The 26,579-nt window shown below is 47.5% G+C and overlaps 1 protein-coding gene and 1 long non-coding RNA gene across 2 annotated transcripts; one reads left to right on the forward strand and one right to left on the reverse strand.

Moving 5' to 3' along the window:
- Nucleotides 1-5,993: 5,993 nt before the first annotated feature.
- LOC133238755 (small integral membrane protein 10-like protein 2A) lies at nucleotides 5,994-19,876 on the reverse strand. Its single transcript, XM_061402202.1, has 2 exons — nucleotides 19,474-19,876; nucleotides 5,994-7,818 (listed from the first exon to the last, which is right to left on the reverse strand). Exons 1-2 carry the CDS (start codon nucleotides 19,657-19,659, stop codon nucleotides 7,798-7,800), a joined length of 207 nt encoding a protein of 68 aa, XP_061258186.1. The 5' UTR covers nucleotides 19,660-19,876; the 3' UTR covers nucleotides 5,994-7,797.
- LOC133238757 (uncharacterized) lies at nucleotides 19,790-26,292 on the forward strand. The gene is made up of 2 exons (XR_009733619.1): nucleotides 19,790-20,087; nucleotides 26,100-26,292. It is a non-coding gene; the product is annotated as an uncharacterized LOC133238757 (long non-coding RNA).
- The last annotated feature ends 287 nt before the right edge of the window (nucleotides 26,293-26,579 follow it).

Below are 26,579 nucleotides of genomic sequence, written 5' to 3' on the forward strand. Positions count from 1 at the left end.
TTGTTGATACGGGGTGAAAATGTGGTTTCATACTTTCATACTGAAAGTCGCTCTCCCAGAGAAAAACAAAACCACTGAAATTCATTTTCTAACACGTGGACCTTCTGGTTTCAGAGCACCAGCTGTGGGTATTGACTTAAAGAGTTACAAATCTTATCACCCTCACTGAGCTTAACAAACCACAATGAACTGGACCAATGCCTGTGTTTTCACCTTCATTTTTGCTTAGGAATTTGGATAAACAAAATAACTGGGAAGAAAAAAAAACCCAAGACCTTCCCTGAAGCAACACACCCGAAGTGAACAGGTGGCTCCCTCTTGTGGCAAAATTGGGCCACACACGCCCACTGCGGGGCCGGCTTTACACCCCACCCATTCATTCCCTTTGAATTAGCCAGCAGCTACACTGAAATTACCCTGAATTACTAAGATTACTAAAAACACAGAGTCTGGGTAGCGGTGCCCCACCCACTGGAACTGATTTCCGTTGTTCTGAGGGAAACAGAATGTTCTGTTGGAATCTGCCCAGAGTGAAAAAGGCCACTTAATAGTTACTTGAGGGAATTCCCTGGTGGTCCGGTGGTTAAAAATCCACCTTGCGATGCCAGGAACGTGGGTTAGATCCCTGGTCAGGGAACTAAGATCCCACATGCCATGGAGCAACTAAGCCTGTGTGCTGCACCCAATACAGCCAAATAAGTAAAATAGATATTTTTAAATAATGATTTATTTTAGAATAATAAAAACCTCTACCTTACACAGTGGAATAGGAAATGTGAACAGTAACTGAACAATGAACCCTGCATGCCACTCACCCGGATGCAGGGACCAGAATCTGGCTCAGTCTTCTCTCCCAAAGGCACCATGAGGCTGGGAAATGAGTGTTTCCCTTACCGCTGCAACCTCAAGTTCTGAGTGAACTCACACATATGTATGTTTGGACTTGCCCCATAGAGAACAGAGTAGCTGCGTGGGAACTAAGCCAGCTCCCCTCTTTTCTCAGATCACCCTCATAAAGGAGGTTTTTCTGAACAGGCACGAGTCCTTATCAGGTCATAGAAGGGTGATGGGAGTGACAAGAAACAGTGCCCCGTCCTAGCTATATCCCCTTAGCCGTTCTACAAAGAACTAGATTTTAAATATATTTATTTGGCTGCAACGGGTCTTAGTTGTAGCATGGGGAATGTAGTTCCCTGACCAGTGATGGAACCCGGGGCCCCTGCATCAGGAACTTGGAGTCTCAGCCTCTGGACCACCAGGGAAACCCAGAAGCAGACTCTGATGCATCTGAGAACTCAGTTGAGAAGAGGCAGCAATGCAATGGTTAATTTCACATCACCTGGCCAGGTTAAGTGATGCCCAGATAGCTGGTAAAACAGGCATTCTGGGAGTGGGAGAGTATTTCCACAAGAGACTACTAGCAATTGAATCTGCTCGTTGAGTCAAGATCACCCTCCTCAGGGAAGAGGGAATGGCAGCCCGCTCCAGTATTCTTGCCTGGGAAACCCCATGGACAGAGGAGCCTGGCAGGCTAGTCAATGGGGTCACAAGAGTCCGACACGACTTAGTGACTAGACAGCGACAGTAGCAGCAGAGACTCCTCTGCCTAGAAAAGCTTTCTGTAGCGTTTGTCTGGAGTTCCAGGTTAGAATTGGGAAAAACAGAACAACGGATGTTGCAGCCTTCAGACTGGAAAGACTTTGCAGATATTCAGACTACCTCCTTACAGGAAGTCCTGATAGTGTTTTCTTGTGTACTATAAGGCGTTTGCCAACAAAGGTTGGTCTAGTCAAAGCTTTGGTTTTTCCAGTAGTCAGGAACGGACGTGAGAGTTGGACTATAAAGAAAGCTGAGCACCGAAGAATTGATGCTTTTGAACTGTGGTGTTGGAGAGCTCTTGAGAGTCCCTTGGACTGCAAGGAGATCCAACCAGTCCATCCTAAAGGAGATCAGTCCTGAATATTCATTGGAAGGACTGATGATGAAGCTGAAACTCCGATACTTTGGCCACCAGATGTGAAGAACTGACTTCTTGGAAAAGACCCTGATGAGAAGGGGATGACAGAGGATGAGATGGTTGGATGGCATCACCGACTCGATGGACTTGAGTTTGAGTAAACTCCGGGAGCTGGTGATGGACAGGGAAGCCTGGCGTGCTGCAGTCCATCAGGTCGCAAAGAGTTGGACAAGACTGAGACTGAACTGACTGATAAGGCGTTTTCATACTTCCGAGGTTGCTACAGTCTGTGTGCTTTCACTATCGCAAGACTCCTTAAAATTCAATGTGAAATTGATCTTCGTTTTCTTTTACTCTTATTAGAGCCTCAGATAAAATGCTAAATAAAAGTCAAGACTCTTTAATATGAAAAAAAAAAATCACCCTCATCAATGCAGGTGGCCATCACCCAAAACACTAGAAGTTAATAGAACAAAAAGGAGAAAGGGCGATTTTGCTCTGCTTGAGCTGAAGGGTCCCTCTTCCGCCTGTGGACATGGGTGCCCTTGGTTCTCAGACCTTGGGACTTGGACTGGATGACGTTTGGCTTCCCCGAGTCCGCAAATGGCAGACAGTGGGGCTTCTCAGCCTCCATGATCCCGTGAGCCAATTCTTGTGATAAATCTCCTCATATCTGTACCTGTAGATTCTATTGTTTCTCTGGAAAATGACTAACACAGCGATTTAAGTCAAAGGAGCACAGAGGAACTTCCCTGGTAGTCCAGTGGTTAAGACCTCGCCTTCCGATGCAAGGGGTGTGGGTTTGATCCCTGGTCAGGGCATTAATATCCCACAAGCCTCCTGGCCAAAAAACAAAAACATTAAAAAAAAAAAAAAATCCAGGAGCAATACTGTAACACATCAATAAAGATTTCAAAAAAAAAAAGTCACTCTTGGGAAAGAACAAGGAGCACAGAGACTCGATGCTTTCTCCAAACTACCTTGGACAAACAGGGGGGCAAAGTGCTTGTAATCTTAAACACAGAAGACGAGCGCCGAGAGAAGCGAAACACAGCCTATTTCCAATTCTGAAGCAAATTACCTGTTTCTGATAGAAACAGAATGTTTTGTAGGTAGGTGAGGAAGCAAAAACAAGTCCACTTCCTTAAAAAAAATTTTAAAAACCTAAAAGCGTTCAAGTTAACTGCAGAATTCCACTCTGATACTGTGGCAAGGCACAGCTCCCCTATAAAAATCCCTCATGTTATATACCTAAACACAGGCAGAGCAGAACCAGCCATGCCCACTGCTTGAACCACCGCTGTTTACCAGGAGTCACCAGTCCTCAAAGATGCCTTCCACTCAATGGCACACGTTCATTTCAGGAAAAAGGAAACGTAAGCCTATGAAGATGACCTTTAAGAAGCAGTCAGGCTCTTGGCAAACAAGTTTTCTCATCACATTTCAGCCATGCAGATACACAGCTCTGTGGAGTTTGCAGGGTGCGAAGCACAAATGAAAAGTGAACAGATGCTTTGTTTAAATTGGTCCAGTGCAACCAAGTTTCCATAAAATGGGGGGAAAAAAAAGAGGTAACATTCTGGAAGCAGAGGAGAGCCAAGCAGAAGCGACCATCCTGTGACATCTTACTGAGGCCTCTAGTTTCAAATGGCTACGTTGAACATATGGAGGATCAATTGGCTGGGCTGTGTTTCAAAGCTTCCAGCACTGGCTGGTGTTGGAGAGCCATTTCCAGCTCTGAGTTCATATGGATGGTTTAGGAGATCCCTTCATTCTACTTCTTCTCCTTGGAAAGCTTAATAAGAATTTTGAAGTTACCTACAGCAAAGTACAAAGCGAATCTTAAAACACTTTTTTTTTGGCCATACCGAGCCACTTGTGGGATCTTAATTCCCTGTTGTTTTTCATATCCAACTCTTGCCGACCCCATGGACTGCAGCACGCCAGGCCTCCCTGTCCATCACCAACTCCCAGAGCTTATTCAAACTCATGTCCATTGAGTCGGTGACGCCATCCAACCATCTCATCCTCTGTTGAACCCTTCTCCTCCCACCTTCAATCTTTCCCAGTTTCAGGGTCTTTTCTAATGAGTCAGCTCTTCACATCAGGTGCCCAAAGATTGGAGCTTCAGCATCAGTCCCTCCAATGCATATTCAGAACTGATCTCCTTTAGGATGGACTGGTTGGCTCTCCTTGCAGTCCAAGGGACTCTCAAGGGTCTTCTCCACCACCACAGTTCAAAAGCATCAGTTCTTCGGCACTAAGCCTTCCTTATGGGCCCACGCTCACATTCATATGTGACCACTGGAAAAACCATAGCTTTGACTATATGCACCTTTGTCAGCAAAGTAATGTCTCTGCTTTTTAATAAACTGTCTAGATTTGTTATAGCTTTTCTTCCAAGGAGCATCTTTTAATTTTAATTAAATTTTAATTAGTTCCCTGACCAGGGATCAAACATGGGTCCCCTGCAGTGGAAACTCAAGAGTCTTATCCACTGGCCCACCAGGGAAGTCCCCACATTTCTTATTCTGCGTGAAATTACAGGAAATGGCCTATATGCGTTTTAGAATACCCACACAAAGCTCCCAAATACATGTGTTGCTTCCTAGCTATAAAATCAAGTCATGTAAGAATAATTGATGTAAACACAAGCTTCTTAATTTTTTATTCTCTACAGGCTGGCAACTTCATAATCACTTCAAGATCTCAACATCCACTCCATGTGAAAAAGATTTCATGATCTCCAAATGTGAATAACCAAGTCCAAGATTTTGCACTATATGCTGTTTCTAAATTTAAAGTGACTGTGCTGTCTAGTCCTTAAGAACAGAATCCATAAAGGCAAAAAAGAAGAACATGCATATAGACATCAGAACTTTTAAAACAGGCTTCCCTCAGTTTTCACTGCCAAAATGATACATTTAAAATATTTCAAATGAGCGATCCTTTTATAATTTAATCATGGAAACAACTTATTCAAAAGAGTATCTTATTCCTCTAATTGCTTCAAAAATAGAATGGGTTACAGAAGGCCATCCTTCACATCCTGAAACTTCATAGGTTTCACACGCTACACGGATCACCACCTTTCTACCCCAGGACTTTCCACAGGAGGGCCACCTTCGGACGGACCTGGAGACAGCACAGCACCAAAAGGAACAATGTCAGCAGTGGATGTGCACTAAAAAATAATGTAAACAAGACAGTTACTGTGAGCTTTTCCACAAAGCTTTTATAAAAGCACTTACCTTATTCTGACGTAACTATACGAAAACACTTCAAGTTGATTTGTGTGTGCTAAGTCGCTTCAGCCGTGTCTGACTCTGAGACTTCATGAACCATAGCCTGCCAGGCTCCTCTGTCCATGGGATTCTCTGAGCAAGAGTACTGAGTGCGTTGCCATGCCCTCTTCAAGGGGTTCTTCCCAATCCAGGGATCAAACCCACATCACTTATGTCTCCTGCCTTGGGGGCGGATTCTTTACCACAAGCGCCACAAATTAATTCAGTTAATGCTAAATAGGGAATTCTGAATTTGTTCTTTGCAACTGTTTGAAAATTCACATACTTGGAATTTACAAAAGAAAAACAGCTGATGTGTCATGGAAACTTCCATCTCAAAGTAGACTGAGTTGAAAACAACAACAAAAAAGGGAGGGTGGGGAGGGAAGAGGGACAGGGAGAGGGTGTTGACAAGAAAATCGATCCCATTCTACAACACTGAAAAGTGTCATCTCATTCACCGCCCGTTGACGACGCTGAGGCGGAGAGTCCACTAACCAGGGCTTTTTCTCCAGTCAGGTCGGTGTCCTTGTAGCCTGGCTGCAGACCACTGCTTCATAGGGGTGAGTACCCCACTCCACAAGGATCATAACACATTATTTCATTCTATCTGGACAGTTGAGTTCCAGAGTAATTTTACATTTTGCTTTTGATCTCTGCTTCCAATCTTCTGAATCAGTGAACAACTTTTCGCAAACAAACTCAAGTATGAGGAAGGCTGCATTAATAATAAAGACGAAGGGAACCAAGACTACACACGTAAAATAAGACATTTATTACGCTAAAGAACGGGTTTTATTTTTCATTTCCCCAGAACACTAAAATAGCACACGGCATGGTAATTTAGCACGCAATATAAACTGATATATGCAATCAATAACTCCGGAAATGGGGCGTCTTCTTTGGGCTCCTGAAAAACTTCCGCTCTTCAGTGCCTGTCATCGAATTACCAGCACACGACAAAAGGGGTCAGCGCAGAAAAAGGTTTAGTGCAGGAGACATCGCAACTCCTAGGAGCTGGAGACCTTCCGTAAGGGGAAATACTTGCTCTTTTTTTTTCCTCTATGACTGAGCTCCAGCAGACAGGCTCAAGCTCATTTTTTATTTTGGGTTAACACTGCTAAGGTTCCTAGTTTGAGGAAGGGTTATCTAAAGGTAAAGGTAATGTTAATATTGCAACTTTCACCGTAGGGCCTCCATGTAAATTGCATGTCAAGTGGAAGGAAAGGGGTGTGAGAAAAGGTATCAGCTTTTGCTCAAATTATTCTACAAACGCAGAAATGACAACAGCTTACCATCAACTTGGCTTGGCTCACAACAAGCCCAGCAGGGTTGACTTTTACAAATATCTACTCTCATCAGATGGTGAGAGAACAGGCTGGAGAGAGAGTGCCTGGGACGGCGGCCCTGCCAGATGGTGCTGAAGGTGAACTTAAAGCTTGCTGTTACAGCTTTCGATTCTCGGATGACAGCTGTATAAGGCAATGTCAATAACCTCCTTGACTCGGCTTCCCAATCCTAAATGTCTTTCAAGCACAGAGACTGCCTTCTGTATCAACCAGCTTTCTGTGGGTTTAAGTTTCACTGACTAAGTCTGTCTGGTCACACAAATCAAAGCCGGAGCTTCACTGCCGCACCGTGTGCGTCCAGAGTTAACGCAAAAGAACGCATTCGAGGACAGCGCTTAGTCTCACTACTTTTATTGTTCTGCCTGTACCTTAACCACGGCACAACAGATTTGCTCATTCAAAAGCTTGTGCAGCCAGTGATGCCACTGTTATCTGCAGATCATCTGAGGTACTTTTTTCCCATGAAAGCATTTTCTTGTACTCTACTCTTGGCTCTGAAAACATGGGCTCTGGATGGCCAGGGAAAACACTTTTTGTCTCATTATTCAAGAATATTAGGGGATGTGCGTGCAGCAGGATGGATCGCAGGCAAGAGGGTGCCAACGCAGAGTCCAGCTTCTCCAGGAAAGCACGGGGCGGGTCATCCTCAGAAACCCCCTTTGCCGACCCTCTCTGCTAGCCCAGCAGTCCTGACCCCCGGGACTCTCCGCCGTGGCTCCGTCCTCTGTGGCCCTGGGCGCTGCCTGCGGCCAGTCCATGCCCGGAGCCTCCCCGACGCCACGGGCCAGCCCCGCACCCCGCTCCCCTGCAGGAGCCCAGGACAGACCTGCAGGGTTGCTCTGCGCAGCCACTGAGGCTGAATTTCTTCCTACTGCTTCTTGCCACCGTGGAAGCGCTTCAAAGCCACCGCAAAGCAAGGGGCTGGCGCCACGCAGGTCATGCTTTGTTTCCAGTGATGACTCTTCCTTTCCTGGATCTCCCCAGGCATCGGCCGCAGGCCTCCTCGCCCAGGAAGCGGCATCTGCTGGGCCAGGGCTCACCTCCTGCCTTCTCTCGCTCCACAGTTCTCTGCACGAGGCTCTGTCTGAGGTGGCGCCCACTCCCTGCTCCTCCGCGAGATGGGTGCGGAGAGGCCTGTGTCCGTCCCTCATGCTGTGTCTCTGACACCCTGAGCCCCAGGACACGCCTGTCAGTCCGCGGAAGGCCTTCAGTGGATCTCAATATGAACCTGGAAAAGACCAACAAATTACAGGGTAATAATGAAGATGGGGTCTCGGGAGAGTCCACACACACCAGGTATTTCCCAGCAAATACGAAGGTCTCTTTGACAGTCTCCGGTACCAAGGATTCCCACACTGTGATAGAAAACAGGATGTCAACCTACCAATTAGAAATCACAACAAAAAGAACAGTACTTGATTAATGCAGTATTTCCTAAAAATACTTAAACATGCACTGAGGCTCTGCACTTTTCATGGCAATGTACTTACTTCTGCAGGTTCAATAAAAAGCGGCTCCCTTTAACCAGGATAAACTAGATGACTCACTCAAGCAACCAAGGCCTTACCCAGAGTGTCCTATTTGAGGACGATACTCAGTGACTCAGGCAGGGCAAGCCACTTTGAAGGAATCAGGGGCAACTTCACTTACGTTGTTGTTGAGTTGCTAAGTCATGTCTGACTCTTTGGGACCCCATGGACTATATATAGCCCACCAGGCTCCTCTGCCCATGGATCTTCCCCACCCAGGGACTGAACCGACATCTCCTGTGTCGGCAGGCAGATTCTTTACGGCTGAGCCACCGGGGAACCTCATGTGTCCTCGGGGCATAATCTATACAAGGATGACTATTATTCTATATAACACTGACACAAATACATCTGGGCAGCATAAAGCTATATGCAAATATAAGGTGCAATTATTTTTTTATATTTTGAATATTTATTTGGCTGCGCCAGATCTTCAGTTGTGGTGTGTGAGACCTAGTTCCCTTACCTGGGATGGATCTAGTTCCCTCCCACTGGGAGAGTGGAGTCCTCGCCACTGGACCATCAGGGATGTCCCCAGCTCTTTTTTTTTAAATTGCTATACAACTGACATAAAATATATTAGTTTCAGTCGTTCAGTTCAGTTCAGTCACTCGGTCGTGTCCGACTCTTTGCGACCCCATGAATCGCAGTACGCCAGGCCTCCCTGTCCATCACCAACTCCCGGAGTTCACTCAGACTCAAGTCCATCAAGTCAGTGATGCCATCCAGCCATCTCATCCTCTGTCGTCCCCTTCTCCTCCTGCCCCCAATCCCTCCCAGCATCGGGGTCTTTTCCAATGAGTCAACTCTTCGCATGAAGTGACCAAAGTATTGGAGTTTCAGCTTCAGCATCAGTCCTTCCAATGAACACCCAGGACTGATTTCCTTTAGGATGGACTGGTTGGATCTCCTTGCAGTCCAAGGGACTCTCAAGAGTCTTCTCCAACACCACACTTCAAAAGCATCAATTCTTCGGCACTCAGCTTTCTTCATAGTCCAACTCTCACATCCATACATGACCACTGGAAAAACCATAGCCTTGACTAGACGGACCTTTGTTGGCAAAGTAATGTCTCTGCTTTTGAATATGCTGTCTAGGTTCGTACAATCTAGTAATTCAGTGTTTGTATATATCACTACAAGAAGTCACCACCACAGCTGTACCTGGTGGTGCAAAGCACAGCCAACACTCTCACGGTTCACCAGGGCAAACCTAACTTCTCGCAAACTAACTCTCCAAAGCATGTTATTTTAAACCTTAAATTTAATTTTACTGATCTAAATGTATTAAAAATGACCATTTTCCTGAAATGGAAGCATTCCTAAATATATTTTAATACATATTAGAACAGTTTTTTTTAATTCTTAAGAAAAATAGGTCATTTAATATGGGCCAACTCTCAGGAAAATTGGTTTCTAACTACTTTTATTATGTCCTTATAGGATAACTCAGTACAGTTCAGAAAGGTGAAATGTTGTCAGAATTCTTACAATATTTTAAATAAGATACCCTTAATGTAATCATACCTTCGATAATGACAAAGTAATCATATACTCAACCCTGAATATTTAATGGAAGGACTGATGCTGAAGCTGAAGCTTCAATACTTTGGCCACCTTATGTGAAGAGCCAACTCACTGGAAAAGACCCTGATGCTGGGAAAGATTGACGGCAGGAGGAGAAGGGGCGGACAGAGGATGAGATGGTTGGATGGCATCACCGACTCAATGGACATGAATCTGAGCAAACTCCGGGGAACAGAGGAGCGTGATGTGCTCCAGTCCATGGGGTGGGCAAGAGTGGGACACAGCTTAGCGACTGAACAACAGTAACAAATAGTGAGAGCGTGTGGATCAATAAACCGTGGACAATTCTGAAAGAGATGGGAATACCAGACCACCTGATCTGCCTCTTGAGAAATTTGTATGCAGGTCAGGAAGCAACAGTTAGAACTGGACATGGAACCATAGACTGGTTCCAAATAGGAAAAGGAGTACATCAAGGCTGTATATTGTCACCCTGCTTATTTAACTTCTATGCAGAGTACATCATGAGAAACGCTGGACTGGAAGAAGCACAAGCTGGAATCAAGATTGCCGGGAGAAATATCAATAACCTCAGATATGCAGATGACACCACCCTTATGGCAGAAAGTGAAGAGGAACTAAAAAGCCTCTTGATGAAAGTGAAAGTGGAGAGTGAAAAAGTTGGCTTAACGCTCAACATTCAGAAAACGAAGATCATGGCATCCATCCGGTCCCACCACTTCATGGGAAATAGATGGGGAAACAGTGGAAACAGTGTCAGACTTTATTTTTCTGGGCTCCAAAATCACTGCAGATGGTGACTGCAGCCATGAAATTAAAAGACGCTTAGTCCTTGGAAGGAAAGTTATGACCAACCTAGATAGCATATTCAAAAGCAGAGACATTACTTTGCCAACAAAGGTTCATTTAGTCAAGGCTATGGTTTTTCCTGTGGTCATGTATGTATGTGAGAGTTGGACTATAAAGAAAGCTGAGTGCCAAAGAATTGATGCTTTTGAACTGTGGTGTTCGAGAAGACTCTTAAGAGTCCCTTGGACTGCAAGGAGATCCAACCAGTCCATTCTGAAGGAGATCAGCCCTGGGTGTTCTTTGGAAGGAATGATGCTAAAGCTGAAACTCCAGTACTTTGGCCACCTCATGCGAAGAGTTGACTCATTGGAAAAGACTCTGATGCTGGGAGGGATTGGGGGCAGGAGGAGAAGGGGACCACAGAGGATGAGATGGCTGGATGGCATCACTGACTCGATGGACTTGAGTCTGAGTGAACTCTGGGAGTTGGTGATGGACAGGGAGGCCTGGTGTACTGCGATTCATGGGGTCGCAAAGAGTTGGACACGACTGAGCGACTGACCTGATCTGATCTGATCTGAAGTTGCTTACTAAAGATCTAGCGCTTCAGTAAATTCAGTAATAAACTATGTATTCAATTCTTTACAAAAAGACTTGAGTAGGTGAGTTAAAACACTTTTGGTTCTGAGCCCTCAACCAGATGACTTTTGATATTAGATGGTTACACACATTACTTATATATTGAGAGCCAGAAGTAACTTTCAAGTAATTTCTAAGCAGAGTCATCCATGCAGCGGTTTTTGTGGTTTACTCTCCTTGTACTGTACACGTACTGGTACACTGTATCTTGCCAAATAAAGCACGCACCATTACACAATGAACCGTCCTCGGCCCAGCTATCATCTCCCACCCCGCAACCCCCAGATCTACAAAATAATAAGCAGCAGAAATTACGGCAAACTGACTTATCCACAAACACTGAGACCCCTTCCCCCTAAATGAGGGAAGTCTATTCTGAAATTCTAGACAGTGTGATTCAGGACTTTCCTAGTGGTTCAGGGGTTAAGAATTCGCCTGCCAATGAAGGGGACACAGGTTTGATTCCTGGTCCGGAAGTTCCCACGTGGAGCAGGGAACTAGGTCCACGTGCCACAGTGAAGACCCAGCACAGCCAAAATTAAATTTAAAAAAATAAATAAAAACACAGTATGGGGCAAGAAAAACAAAGTGCAGGGCTGAGCTTACTCCTCACCTCCCTCACCAGTGCCTGCCCACTACGTCCCAGAAACAGACAACCGTTGAATAGGGAACCACAGCGGCCGTGGGGGCAAGGTGTGGAGGAAACTGGAAGACAGGAGCAACCCGGTCCACAAGGATCCCCGCCAGGGAGGCTGGCGCCCTCCTGGGCAACAGCAGGCCTGACCCGATTCGCAGCTGCGCCCTCTGGTACGGTCACCTTACCCTCCCCAACCTGCGCTATTAATGGCTTCAGGGACGTGATGGTCTGGATACCATTGCTCTGGAAACTAAAAATACCCCCGCCTCTGTGCCACTGACAGCCAGCTGGCAAGGCTATCCCTGAAGGGGGCTGGGGGCACAGCTGAATGCAGGGCGGCTGCTCAGCTGGACGACCACCAGCGTGGAGGGGGACCTGCCTGGTGATGCCTCATGCCACCTGGCTTCACAGCTGGTTTTTTAATTGAAGTACAGCTGACTTACAATATTATGCACAGCACAGCGACTCAGTGTTTTTACACACCATACTCTAATCAAAGTTACTACAGGAGGTGGCTATACAACATATCCTGTTGCTTAACTGTTTTACACATGGTAGTCTGAACCTGCTAATCCTATGGCCCTAATCTGCCCTCCCCACTTCGGTACCCACTGGTCTGTCTCTGCCTGGTACGAACATTCGCTTGTGCTGTTTTCTGATTCCACCTCGGAGTGACACCGCCCACTCCCAGCTCTCGGAGGCGGCGTCAGCTGACCTGCCCGCCGCTGAGCTCACCGTGAAAGTATCTGAGACAAACTGCTCTGCTGGCCACACCACTCAGAGGACGAGCAAGAGAAGGGCACTCTGTGCTGCCCCCAAGCACCAGCGCACAGAGTCAGCCACGTGGACCCAGGCTCTGCTGTGAACTCCGCAGCACATCCACGCCATCCCCGCGCACTAGCCGCCACCCAGAGGCTCCAGGGTGCGCCCACCAGGCCGGGCATGAGGCGGGAGGGTGGGCCGAGCAAGGCGGCGCCTGCTGTCCTGCATGAGGACTCTTCGGCTGGATGCACCCAGCATGTTCTGTGGCCACAGCCCGGGGCAGCCGAGAAACAGCTGCTATGAGCATCGCTATCAGCAAGCGCATCAGGGGAAGGACTCCCTGGTGGTCCAGTGACTAAGACTCCATGCTCCAAATTCAGGGCACCCGGTTTCGATCCTGAGTCAGGGAACTAGATCCTGCCTGCCACAACTAAGAGTTCGCATGCCACAACTAAGATCGGGGGCAGTCAAAATTAGTTCATTTTTTTTAAAAAGCATGTCAGAGGGAACCAGTAACAAAACGCAACTGAGGGAGTCTGTCAAGCAGAGGCCAGAGAAGCGACCCCTGGATGACCCAAAGTGGCCCAAGTGTGGACAGACGTGGAGGTCCAGGAGGGAGGGGCCGAGGGCTGGGAGCCGTCAGAGACCGAGACACCGCCCGAGGAGGCACCCAGCACGCTGACCACGAGGAGGGTGAGCTGGCGAAGACGTTAAAGATCCCTTACTAATGACTGTAACCTTTCCCGGGGGATTCCACACCTGCGGCATTTTCTGCTACAGATTCAATCAGCAAGTGTTCACCGAGCCCCGAAGCTAGGCCAGTGCTGTTCTGAGCACAGGGATGGGGACAGCGCACCAAGCAGATAAAGAAGGATCCGTCCTCCGGAGGCTTGCTTTCCACTAAACGTAGGGACAAGGGCAAAACTCACAGGCACCAGCTTCCTTGTGGCAGGTAGAGACAGGTCAGTTTGCATCAATACCGTACACCTTACGCCAGGATAAACTCCAGCGTTTTACGTGTAAAAGCAAAACGGGATGTATTAGTACCAGAGTAAATTACAAGTGAATTCCTTGTATCTTTAGAGTTGGGAGGGCCTTTCTAACTAGGACAAAACCCAAAAGTCAGAAATGACTGTTAAATTTCACTACAAAGAATTTCAGTATGGTGAAAACACTATCAGCAAAATGAAAAACATAGTAACTGGAAAATGTTTTCAACTCTTATCAACAGACAACTCTTATTTGACAAAGCTTCAAGAAACCCAACAACCCACCAGAAAAACGGGCAAAGAACAGGTACAGTTCACACAAAAAGAGGTGCAAACAAGCACTTCTCTCACACCATCTCGTCCTTTAAGGCAGGCAAGCCTGTTGGTGCAAATGCCAAGATATGCCCACAATGCAAGCTCCTCCAGGGCCTCTCTGGCATCACCATGATGGATCACCAACACTCCTCTCTCCTGCTCATCTGAGGGTCTCCCTGCCTCCCCCTCCACTCTCATCAGGAAGTAAGAGTGATTTTTTTGAATTGGTTGAACACAAAGTTACCACGTGACCCAGCAGTTCCAACCCTAGGCATATAACCAAGAGAAATGAGAACATGTGTCCAGGACTTCTCTAGTGGTCCAGTGTCTGGAGTCTGCTTGCCAATGCATGTGGCAGGGGGACACGGGTTCAACCCCTGGTCCTGGAAGATTCCACGTGCCTCGAAGCAACCAGGCCCGTGCTCCACAGCTTTGGAGCACAAAAGCCCTGGAGCCCAAGCTTGGCAACAGGTAAAGCCCCTGCAATGAGAAGCCTGGGCACCGCAACTAGAGAGGAGCCCTCACAGCAGCGGAGACCCAGCTCAGCCCAAAAAAAGGACAGACAGAAACGTACAGCAACTGAACACTGCCACTACAACCAAGAGCATAATCTCCCGTCTGGTACTTCTTTTAAACCTGCAGTAAAATACACATAAAGGCTACCATCCATCACCACCACATGGTTCTGGGACGTTTTCATCCAAACGAGAAGCATCTTCATTCAACAACTCCCGTTCCCCCTCCTCCAGCCCCTGGCCACTACCTTCTATGTTCCGCCTCTTTGAATGGCGTCCCTTAAGTCCATCCAAGTCGTAGCAGGTGTGAGAACTTCATTCCTTTTCAAAGCTGAGTAAGTGTCCACTGAAGGTACACGCGTCTGTCTGTCCGCTCATGTGCTGACAGACGCCTGAATTGTCCACAGTGCTGCTGGGAACACTGGGGCACAAGCGCCTGCGTCCCTGCCTTCAGATCTCTGCGGTGTGCGCCTACAGTGAAACCACTGAACCATACAGCGATCCTGTACTCAACTTTTTGAGGACCTGCTAAACTGCTTCCCAAGACCACCTGACCTGCCTCCTGAGAAACCTGTATGCAAGTCAAGACGCATCAGTTAGAACTGGACATGGAACAGACTGGTTCCAAATCGGGTAAGGAGTACTTCAAGACTGTCTATTGTCACCCTGCTTATTTAACTTATATGCAGAGTACATCATGAGAAACGCTGGACTGGAAGAAGCACAAGCTGGAATCAAGACTGCCAGGAGAAATATCAATAACCTCAGATATGGAGACGACACCACCCTTATGGCAGAAAGTGAAGAGGAACTAAAAGGCCTCTTGATGAAAGTGAAAGAGGAGAGCGAAAAAGTTGGCTTAAAACTCCATATTCAGAAAACTAAGATCACGGCATCCGGTCCCATCACTTCATGGGAAATAGATGGGAAACAATGGAAACAGTGACAAGACTTTATTTTTGGGCTCCAATATCACTGCAGATGGTGACTGCAGCCATGAAATTAAAAGATGCTTGCTCCCTGGAAGAAAAGTATGACCAACCTAGACAGCATATTAAAAAGCACAGACATTACTTTACCAACAAAGGTCCATCTAGTCAAAGCTATGGTTTTTCCAATGGTCACGTATGGATGTGAGAGTTGGACTATAATATAAAGAAAGCTGAGCACCAAAGAATTGATGCTTTTGAACTGTGGTGTTGGAGAAGACTCTTGAGAATCCCTTGGACTGTAAGTAGATCCAACCAGTCAATCCTAGGGGAAATCAGTCCTGAATATTCACTGGAAGGACTGATGCAGAAGCTGAAACTCCAATACTTTGGTCACCTACTGTGAAGAACTGACTCACTGGAAAACACTGATGCTGGGAAAGATTGAAGGTGGGAGGAGATGACAGAGGATGAGATGGTTGGATGGCATCACCAACTCAATAAACACGAGTTTAAGTAAACTCTGGGAGTTGGTGATGAACAGGGAGGCTTGGCGTGCCGCAGTCCATAGGGTCGCAAACTGTCGGACACGACTGAGCGACTGAACTGAAACTGGCTCCCACAGCAACCGCACCACCTTCCATTCCTCCCGGCAGTGCACAGGGTCTAATTTCTCCACACCCTCACTGTCCCCTCCCTGCGTAAGAGCCAGTCTCAGTGTGACTTTGACTTGCAGTTTCCCAATTTTTCTCCCCCAGCACTGGGTTTTATTGCCTCCCTGGCAGAAGAGAGGCCTCCTGGGGGCAGGGCCAGGTCAGGCAAGGGCTGGGCACGGGAAGCTTCTCAGCCTGTGTAGCTGGGCTCAGATTTGGAGCCGGAGCAGTGAGTAGAGAGGCTCCTGGGGACTAAGCCTGGCGTGGGGGTCCCCAGGTCCAGGTGAGGAGATTCTGCCAGTGACAGACGAGCAGTCACTCGCCCTCCAGGCCCAAAAGTGTCCCTGGGACAGGACGGGAGGAGATGGGGGGAGACGGCAGGAGCCGTGAGTCTCAGGGAGAGAAGGTGGCCCGCATGGGTCTGTGAGGGCCTGGAAGCAGGGGGACGCCACGTTCGCACCCTGCAGGGCTGGGATGGGAAGCAGAGCCTGGCCACCAGGGCCCCTTCTCGGGGCGTCCCACAGGGCCACAAGGCTCAAGTGCACAGCCCGGGGCTCGGGGCTCAGAGGCCACTGCGACCACATCTCAGGTCCTCGCCGTGGCCGGTGGCCTGGCTGCCCACAAACACGCTCCAACTGCCCATCTTTTCCTGGGTTTACTTGCCATCGGTGTATCTTCTTTGGAGAAATGTCTATTCAAGCCCTTTGCCAATGTTTGAATTGGGTGGTTGTTGCCGAGTTCTTCACACGTTTTGAAGATTAATCCTCAGATATACAGTTTGCAAATACAGGTGACCCTTGAGCAACACAGGGGCTGGCGTGTCAACACTCCACAATGGAAAAATCCTCACACGGTTCTCAGGCAGCCCTCCCTCCAAGTTCCTAGGAACCACCTTGTCTGCGCCTCCCCACCCCCACGCACACCTGAAATGGCCAAATAAACCCCGCACTCTACAGCCAGAGTGTTCAGCTTCCACAGTTCTCTAAAGCTGTGCTGCCTGTGGACGACGACCCGACGGCTCATCCGGCAAGCCACCCGTGGGGCCGGTGTCCCGGCTCTCTGTTCTGCCCGCACCACACATCCCAGAGCCAACCTCCCGCCTCCACAGTGCGCTGGCCCTTAATCATGACAGTGCAAACTCCTCGTTAGGAAATCTGTATCTGAGTAACCTTTCCAGAGCTTCCCCTACTGGCCTACAAGCAACTGGGAGATCTGGAAACCCTCATCATCGTAACAGGAATGCAGTCCTTCACTCCTTATTGATATGAAGCAAGCCTCAGCACTCATGCAGTGACAACAGCAGCTGCAAGACCAGATTGATTTGGTGATCCCAAAAGACCCTTCTGAAAGGAGAAGCCAGGAGTGAGAGCGTCTTGGAGTTCCAAGAGCCAGGGAGGAGTGCTCGAGGTGGCAAGAACAGCAAATGCAAATGCCCAGGGGCAGGAAGAGGCTTGGAGCCTGCAGAGAGGAGACAGGAAAACAGAGCAAGCAAGGAACAAGCCAGGGAGATGTCAGCAAGGTGGACAGAAGTCAAATCTACAGGACAGAAACATGTGAACTGCATTCCACGGGCAGTGGGAAGCAGTTTGGGTTTCTTTTTTTTTTTCCTTGTAAGGAATGACACAATCTGATTTATACTTTTAAAAGATGTCTCCAAGGGCCCTGGGGAGGATAGATAGAGGCACCTTGGCAGCTTGGACTAGAGGGGTGGTCAAAAGTAACTAAGGGGACATATCAGAAAGGTGAGGTTTTATGGTACACCACTGGCTATTTTCAACATCTTGTTGATTTTCTCTTACTTGTGACTACGTGCTAAGTGTGTGCTAAGTCACTTCAGTCGTGTCCAACTCTTTGTGACCCTACGGACTGCAGCCCCTCCTGGCAAGAATACTGGAGGGGGCTGCCATCTCCTCCTCCAGGGGATCTTCCCATCCTCATCCCTTAATGTCCCCTGCGTTGGCAGGCAGGTTCCTTACCACTTAGTGCCACCCAGGAAGCCTGCAAATTATACAAGTAACCCCGGAACGAAAGTCTCCAAAGTGGAGCTTGAGGGTCAGATAGAGCCTCCTGACACATTCTGCTTTGCCCACAAAGGTGATTTTTTGTTGCGATGATATTTAAAAATTAGGATTTCCACTTTCTCTTGGAAATGGCTGCCTCTGGCACACAGCAGTTGGCTGGTGACAACAGGCTGGAGCACAGGCTTTCTGGCTGATTTCTGCCCCCACTCCCAGCACCTTCTTTGCTCATTGCTACAACCTACTGGAAACCTGAGTTTCTGACTCCTTTGGCACCACTTAAGGATGCTACAAGCCCCTGTTCACATAAAAGAATCTCGATTTAGACCCTAAAATAGAGAGGCAGGTTCATCCCAACTCACCTTAACTCAATTTCAGTCAATAAGGGGTTTTACACCACCAGTGAGAGGCTTTGAGACAATTATATTCTGATACTGCCTGCCAATGCAATAGACATAGAGACTTTCAGTCCCTGGGTCGGGAAGATTCCCTGGAGGAGGGCAAGGCAACCCACTCCAGTATTCTTGCCTGGAGAACCCCATGCACAGAGGAGCCTGGTGGGCTACAGTCCATGGGGTCCCAAAGAGTCAGCCAGGACTGAAGTTACTTAGCATACAGGCACAGTCAAACCGAAGGGAAAAAAGAAAGCACCTGCCCGGCCCACGTCAATACCGCACAGTCCTGCTCAGGCTTCCCCTAAGTACTGTCAGACCCTAAGCTCTTGGGGAACAGGGACCTGTTCATCAGAGCCCTAGGCGGCACAGAGCAGACCCTCCACAATGTGTAAATGGAAGCCAAGAGATGCTCAGCACTTGGCCATCTATGACACACTCGGGAAGGAATCATTCTCAATTTGACGGTTTTCCATTCCGCCAGAACAAGGCATCTGGAATTTGCGGGAGGTAGAAATGTCAATCCCTGATGGCAGAGATGATCTCCAGGGTGCTGGGTGTGTGTGGGTGTGTGTACTATTTCACATCTGAACTGTTTCAGGCCTCTGAACCTTTGCCTCTCTACGTCTTTACACCTCGTTTTTTCCTCATCACCACCCCTACTCCTTTCACCACCAACATCCTCCACCCCGGGCCAGGATAGACATGGATACCTCTATCAGAACATCGATTAACATCAATTAATTTACCTTAAGCTTGCATCGCTTTGAAAGCTTCATAAAGTTTGGGAACTAGAAAAGGCAACGCACTCCCCGCCCCCGCATCCCCAATCAATCATTGTCACGATTTCCTCTTCAGGGCCAGGGGCCTTCCGAGCCCGTGAGCCCGCTGGAGGACCTTACTCGAGGCCTGCCGCTCCACGCCCCCACCCCACCCCGCCTCTTCTGCGAAAACAGGGTCAACAATGACCTCTGCGGGGATTTTCTCCCGCGGGGCTGCGGGAGAAAGGCGCGGTGCTGAGCCATACACTCGGCATCCAGCCTGGCACCTTCCGGCGGCATCTTCGGGCCTGGGCGAGGGTGGGCCGGGCCGCGCGAGGCGGACCGGCGCTTGGGGACGATCCGGGCCGGGGGGAAGGCAGGGGGTTGGGCGGGCGCGCCTCACCCACCTGCAGACGGACGTTGAGCATCATGGAAGCCACGATGTAGAGGTAGGGGAAGTTGATACGCAAGCGCCAGGCCAGGTCGAAGAAAATGAGCAGCGTGCGGGTCAGCCCCTTGCAGAAGACCCCATAAGAGCGGGCGGCGGCCGAGCGCGATAGCCGGACAGCCAGGCCCGACAGAGCCGCCGCCATATAGACCGGCGCCCGCCGCCGCCGCCGCCGCCGGCCCGCCGCGCACCGACCGGCCGCTGGACCCGGGCCGCCGGACGCGCCGAAGCCCGGCCGCCCGCCCTCTCGGCGCCGCGACGCCCCCGAGCCTCCGCCCCGGCCGCTGGCCCGCTGAGGGAGCGAAGGAGGCGGCGGCGAGGCCGGCGGGCGGGCGGGCGGGCCGCGGGGAGGGGAGTCGGCGCGTCACGCTCCCGGGAAGCGCCTCAGCGAGCCGGCGCCCGGTCCCAGCCCGGCTGCGCGACCTGACGTCACAATGCCGGCGCCGAGCCGGCGTCTGTGGCCCCGCCCTTAGGCCCCGCCCCCGTTCACCTTGCCCCAGGTGAGAAGCGCATGCGTGGGCTAGGTGGCGCGAAGAGGCCGGCTGATGCGCTGTGTTCTTCCGCCCCCTAGTGGTAAGCCAGAAAATAAAAACAGGGAGGTGCTGAACAGTGGGTTTAGGGTGAATGGGCTTAGCGCTGCCGAACGTTCAACAGTTATTAAAACAGCAAAGTTTTGTGTTATGCTTGTCTTACCACAGTGAAAAAAAGAAACAAAATAGTTTCTTAGGGCCAAACAGGGAGAACTTACTCCTCAGGTGGATTACAGTGTCAACTCATATATTGATAGTTCGGTCTTTTAATAATCATATTAATTACGAAGCCTCTAATTGTAAAAGGGTTTCCCTGGTGGCTCAGACGGTAAAGTATCTGCCTGCAACGCAGGAGACCCGGGTTGGATCCTTGCGTCCAAAAGATCCCCTGGAGGAGGGCATGGCAACCCACTCCAGTATTCTTGCCTGGAGAATTTCACAGACAGAGGACCCTGGAGGGCTACAGTCCAATGGGGTCGCAAAGAGTCGCACACGACTGAGCGACTTTCACTTTCACTGATGTAAAAAGTAAAAATGTTCAAACTTTCAAAACTTATAGTGTTCTGAGGTTTTGAGGGGATTTTTTTTGACAGTGAGTTTTTACATTCCTACTTAAGCATATAGGTTTCTATTAAACATTTGTAGGGCTTTGAAGGTAAATACCTTCTCATATCAGACAGTATTTCATGTCATTACTTATGCCCACCCAAGAGAAAGTCTGGGAATTCGGTATAGGTGGGAGAAATGTTTAATTGGTTAAATGAAAAGCAAGGCTTAAGTCCTTTAAGAAAGCCACAGTAGAAAGTGACAATGTAAGAATGGATTTAAATGTATTTTAATTTAAAGTTCCTTTGCCCCAGAATAGATTTGGAGTAATCATTAAAAAAAATCATTTAAAGGAACTCCCCAGAGGTCATTTGGGGAGGTGGGGAGCGGGGGCAGCGCCCAGACCGGGATCCCATGCTTCCACTGCAAGAGACACAAGGTCTGTCCCTGGTCAGGCAACTAAGATCCTGCATACAGAGCCACATATCCAAAAAAAAAAAAAGAAAGAAATTCTGTACTCTGAAATGAATCTATATTCAAAATATTTTTTAAACCTGAATTTTTTCCATAATTCAAAGGGGAAAATTATAAACTACATAAGACATGTCTAGGAGTGTCATTTTAACTATTCTTTAGCGTTATCATTTTTCTTTATATGTCTACTGTTTTAAAAAGAATTGTACTTTTTGATGTTCCATTATACTATTTTCAGTACCCATTATGTTTTGGGCCAAGAGATAGATATTTGAAGGATTTTAGCTTTTGACTAGCTTTATTATTATGAAAACGAGGTTTTTTCAAAGGGTTTGCACAAACCTTTCATTTCCCTTATTTTTGCAGCACAGCATTTGCCGCATTTGTCATTGACTTTAAAAAGCACACTTCCCTTTTTTTTGTCAGCAGCGTTTTCCTTTCAGTGCACCGTGGGTGCTGTCTGTGAAGATGACAGAACACATACCGCTGAATTATGGTTGTTTTTCAAAACATTGCCTCCCAGAAGCAAAAGGAACACTTCCTTGTACAGTGTTTTAGGAAACAAAATTTTAAAGGCTAGGGTCTTTCATGGAAATTTTGCCAAAAGACTCAAAACTAATCCAACAACGTGGAAACAGGGTTGGAGATCAGCTAAATCTATTCCTGGGCCTGTAAAGATTTTCAAGGGTGGAGAATTGGCAGTCCTGTTTATTAAAACTATGTTGAAGGGCCAGATGGGCTTGGGGGCTGTGAGAGATATATATATCTCCTCCCTAGTTACTCATTCTTTGTCTCTAAATGCCATTGAGGCAATGAGGCATTTTAAACAAGCTATTTGGTTGCCATAAACAATGGCAAACAAAATTATCATAAAGCTTAACTGAGCAAGGTAAGAAGCCTGTTGTAATTAGACATAAAGTGAAATCACTCAGTAGTGTCCAACTCTTTGCAACCCCATGGACTGTATGTAGCCTACTGGGCTTCTCTGTCCATAGGATTTTCCGGGCAAAGGTACTGGAGTGGGTTGCCATTTCCTTCTCCAGAGGGTCTTCCTGACCCAGGGATCAAACCCAGGTCTACCTGCACTGCAGGCAGACGCTTTACCCTCTGAGCCACTAGAGAAGCTCATTAGACATAAGGAGAGGTCAAAGAGAAGACACCAGGAGCACTAGCAAGATTTAAGGTTTACTCTGTATCCAGGTTAACTAGATCTGCGCTACAAAGCAGGCTGGTAAATTAGTTTAGCCTCATGACAACATTTTAACTCAAGTCTCAATTTTCTGGAGTCTCTGGGAAAGACATCCTGCTAATTATAATTTGAGACACAAACAGACAGAACTAATTATAAGTCAGTGTGAAAAGTATTTTCATAGAAGTACAAAGGATTGTGAGAGGAAGGAGGAGAAAAGAGGAGGCAAAGGAACAGTTTTATGAACAATCCTGATTGCTGATCAACAGGACCCAGGTGATTTGCCCGTCATCTCCCTTCCTGCTTTCTGAGCAGCATCTCTGGTGAGGGAACTAGGAAAGCGTTTCTTTGTTTTCTCAGCATGAGCCAGCGAGAAAAGCGCAGAGAAGCCAGGTTTCAGGCTCAGCAACTTCTCAATGCCGCATGACCTGGTTCTGTGAAATGAGGATAAGGACATCCACCCTACAGCATATTTGTGAGAAATATCAATAAACAACTGTCAGGGGTGCAGAGCACCTAGCGCATCCCGGGCAGATAGTGCTAAGTCACTTCAGTCGTGTCTGACCCTTTGCAACCCTGTGGACTGTAGCCAGCCAGGCTCCTCTGTCCATGGGATTCTCCAGGCAAGAATACTGGAGTGGGTTGCCATGCCCTCCTCCAGGGGATCTTCCCGACCCAGGGATCAAACCTGCATCTTTTACATCTCCTGCGTTGGCAGGGAGGATCTTTAGCACTAGCACCATCTGGGAAGCACAGAGAGGGCACCCAAAAAGTAATAGCCATTTTCATGCTCAGAGCCCTAGAGTCCTTAGAATGCAAGTTCAGTGGATCCATTAATAATCATTGCAATTAATAATGTGTAACTCTGGGGACTTCCCTGGTGGTCCAGTGGTTAAGAATCCACCTGGCAGTGCAGGGAACAAAGGCTCAATCCCTGGTCGGGGAAATAAGATCCATATGCCAAGGAGCAATTAAGACCCTGCTCCGAGACTACTGAGCCCATGCTGCAGAGCCTGAGTGCCACAGCTGGAGTCTGGGTACCACAAGGAAGGATCCCACAAGACTCCTGCGTGCCTCAACTAAGACCCAACGCAGTCTAATAAATAAATATTTCTTTAAAGTCAATTATAAAAATGAGAGGTGGCAGTACAGAAAATTTGATGGTAGGAATTATTATTTTTAAGGCCCTAAATGAAATTCTGGTTGTTTGTAAAAAGAGTGTATCCCTTAGAAATACCCTTGAAATATTTACAGATGTAGTAATGTATGGTACAAGGAATTTGCTTCCCAGTAATGAGTACGGAGGACAGTGGGTAGAGATGACCCAAACTGACCCATAAATTGATAACTCTCTAATCGGATGATGCATGTATGAAGATACCCTCTCCTATTCTGTCTGCTTTTGCATACATTTGAAATTTTTGTAATTAAAAAAAAAAAACAGGGTGAGGGGGTGGAATTCCCTGGCGGTCCAGTGGTTAGGACTCTGTCCCTTCACTGCTGAGGGCCCAGGTTCGTCCCTGGTTGGGGAACTAAGATCTCACAAGCCATGAGGCCCGGCCAAACAAAAAAAATTTTTTTATTTTTAAAATATTTTTAGACTTATCTTTGAGATAGAGAAAATTGGTCATGAATTAGGTATTTCTGAAATTCAAGAACTATTGTGTTAGGTGTGCTGATGTAATTAAAGCTATTTTATTGAGCTTTTAATCTTACAGATTAATATGAACAAAATTATAAAATGAAGGGAATCTGCACTGTTGATAGTGGGGAGATGGAAGAAACAAGACTGGTCTTACAGTGATTGAAGCGTAATGCAAATTATAGATTAATTTTTAGGAACTGATATGATGATCCTCTAGTCTCATTTCAAAAAAATTTTTTTTGACCAAAATGTGTCCCTGTGATGCCTTTTTAAAAAATTTGCTTTATTGAAGTATGGTTGATTTACAAGGTTGTGCTAATTTCTTCTGTACAGCAAAGTGACTCAGTTAAATAATGTAGACGTTCTTTTTTTATACTTCTCTTCCATGTGGTTTATCGAGGGACATTGGCTGTAGTCCCCTGTGCTCTGCAGAGGACCTTGCTGTTTATGGGTCCTACAGATAATAGTTTGCCTCTGATGCTTTTTTAAAGGGCTACTGCGGGAAGGCAAAAAAAAAAAAAGACCAAATAGCCTATTACTGTGTCTCTCTGACCGTTTACGCTCTCCCACTCCAGTGTTGTGAATGTGTGCTCCTGGGCCGTCCCCACTCCACAGGGTGACATGGAAGTGGTCACAGTCATTCTACAAAAGCCTGCCTGCTCTTTTTTGTTTTTTTAATTGGAAGCTAATTACTTTACAATATTGTGGTGGTTTTTGCCACACATAGACGAGAATCGGCCATGTGCATGTGTGTCCCCCCATCCTGAACCCCCCTCCCACCTCCCTCCCCACCCCATCCCTCTGGGTTGGCCCAGAGCACCGCTTTGAGTGTCCTGCTCCATGCATCAAACTTACACTGGTCCTCTATTTTACATATGGTAATATACATGTTTCAATGCTAGTCTCTCAAATCATCCCATCCTCGCCTCTCCCACGGAGTCCAAAAGTCTGTTCTTTATATCTGTGTTTCTTCTGCTTTCTTGCATATAGGGTCATCATTACCATCTTTCTAAATTCCATATATAGGCATTAATATACTGTATTGCTGTTTCTCTTTTTGACTTACTTCACTCTGTATAATAGGCTCCAGTTTCATCCATCTCATTAGAACCAACTCAAATGTGTTCTTTTTTTATAGCTGAGTAATATTCCATTGTCTATACATACCACAACCTCCTTATCCATTCGATGGGCATCTAGGTTGCTTCCGTGTCCTGGCTATTGTAAAGAGTGCTGCCATGAACACTGGGTACATGTGTATCTTTCAATTCTGGTTTCCTCGGTGTGTCTGCCCAGCAGAGGGATTTCCAGCTTCTTCAGGAATCTCCACACTGTTCTCCACAGTGGCTGTACTAGTTTGCATTCCCACCAACTGTGTAAGAGTTCCCCTTTTCTCTATACCCTCTCCAGCATTTATTGTTTGTAGACTTTTTGATGGCAGCCATTCTGAACGTACAAAACCCTGCCTGCTCTTTATTGTTCTTTGAAGCCTTTAAGTTTAGGAGTTATTAATCACCCAGCAATAGATGACTGATACATCAGGGATAAAGGTTCAGGGACGTCCCTTGCGGCCCAGTGATTAGGACTCCATACTTCAGTGCAGGGGGCATGGGTTTGATCTCTGGTCAGGAAACTAAGATCCCGCATGCCAAGTGGCCAAAAAAAGTGGGGAGAAGTAGGTAAAAGTTTCCCCCCAAAATACTAGAATTCCTTTGTGAGCTGAATCATCAAGGACTGTGACCTCTTAGGAGTGAAGTTTTGAGCAAATTAACTTTGATGCTGGCCAAAGACAGGGGGATCTCAACAAGCGTAGCAAAAAGGGAAGTGATAAATGTCAGCTCCAGGCTTCTGACTGTAGAATGGGGACTGTAGACAGTGCCTACCTGCATTTCCTGGCATTCTGTGTCATTTCAGTGTTATTTTTGAGTGTTTTCATCTCTTTCCTCTTCCTTTTCTGCATTATTAGTGGCTCAGACAGTAAAGAATCTGCCTACAATGCAGGTGGCGACCTGGGTTCGACCCCTGGGTCTGGAAGATCCCCTGGAGAAGGGAATGGCATTCCACTCCAGTATTCTTTCCTGGAGAATCCCATGGACAGAACTACAATCCATGGGGTCACAAAGAGTCGGACACGACTGCACTGCTAACATACACATATATAAGGGCAGCGGGTGCCGGTTAAACTTCTCTTTGGTCCACAGGTTACAAAACACTGAGATGGGATTGAAGAAAGAGGACACTCCCCAGAGGTGCTGGACTTGGAGCTCTTGCAGCACTTGGACCTGAGAACGAGGAACATGTTCCTGTATTGGGTGCGACATGATGGTGGCACCCTTGTGATGGGCGGGAACATTTTAAAATATTAAATGTAGATGAAAAGATGTAGGCATGTGAGCACTGGGCAGCCAGATGGCGCATGGTGGATGTGGCAGGACCTGGGCATTATCCTGGAGCCAGGCTTTTCTTCCTTGGGGGCAAAAGAATTTTAAGCAGGGATGACATTTCCCTGCCTGCACTGCAGCTTGGTGTGGTCACGTGATGAAAATCTGGCCAATGGAATGTAAGAAGTGTGATGTTTCCCCAGAATCTGGGGGGCACACACTCTGCTCCCTCTCCGCTCTGTTTCTTCATCCTCTCCTTAGAACTTAGACGTGCTGGGTAGAGCTCTAGACTGATACCCA

Source organism: Bos javanicus, chromosome 25 (assembly GCF_032452875.1).
Source record: "Bos javanicus breed banteng chromosome 25, ARS-OSU_banteng_1.0, whole genome shotgun sequence".
In the NCBI taxonomy this organism is placed as follows: domain Eukaryota; kingdom Metazoa; phylum Chordata; class Mammalia; order Artiodactyla; family Bovidae; genus Bos; species Bos javanicus.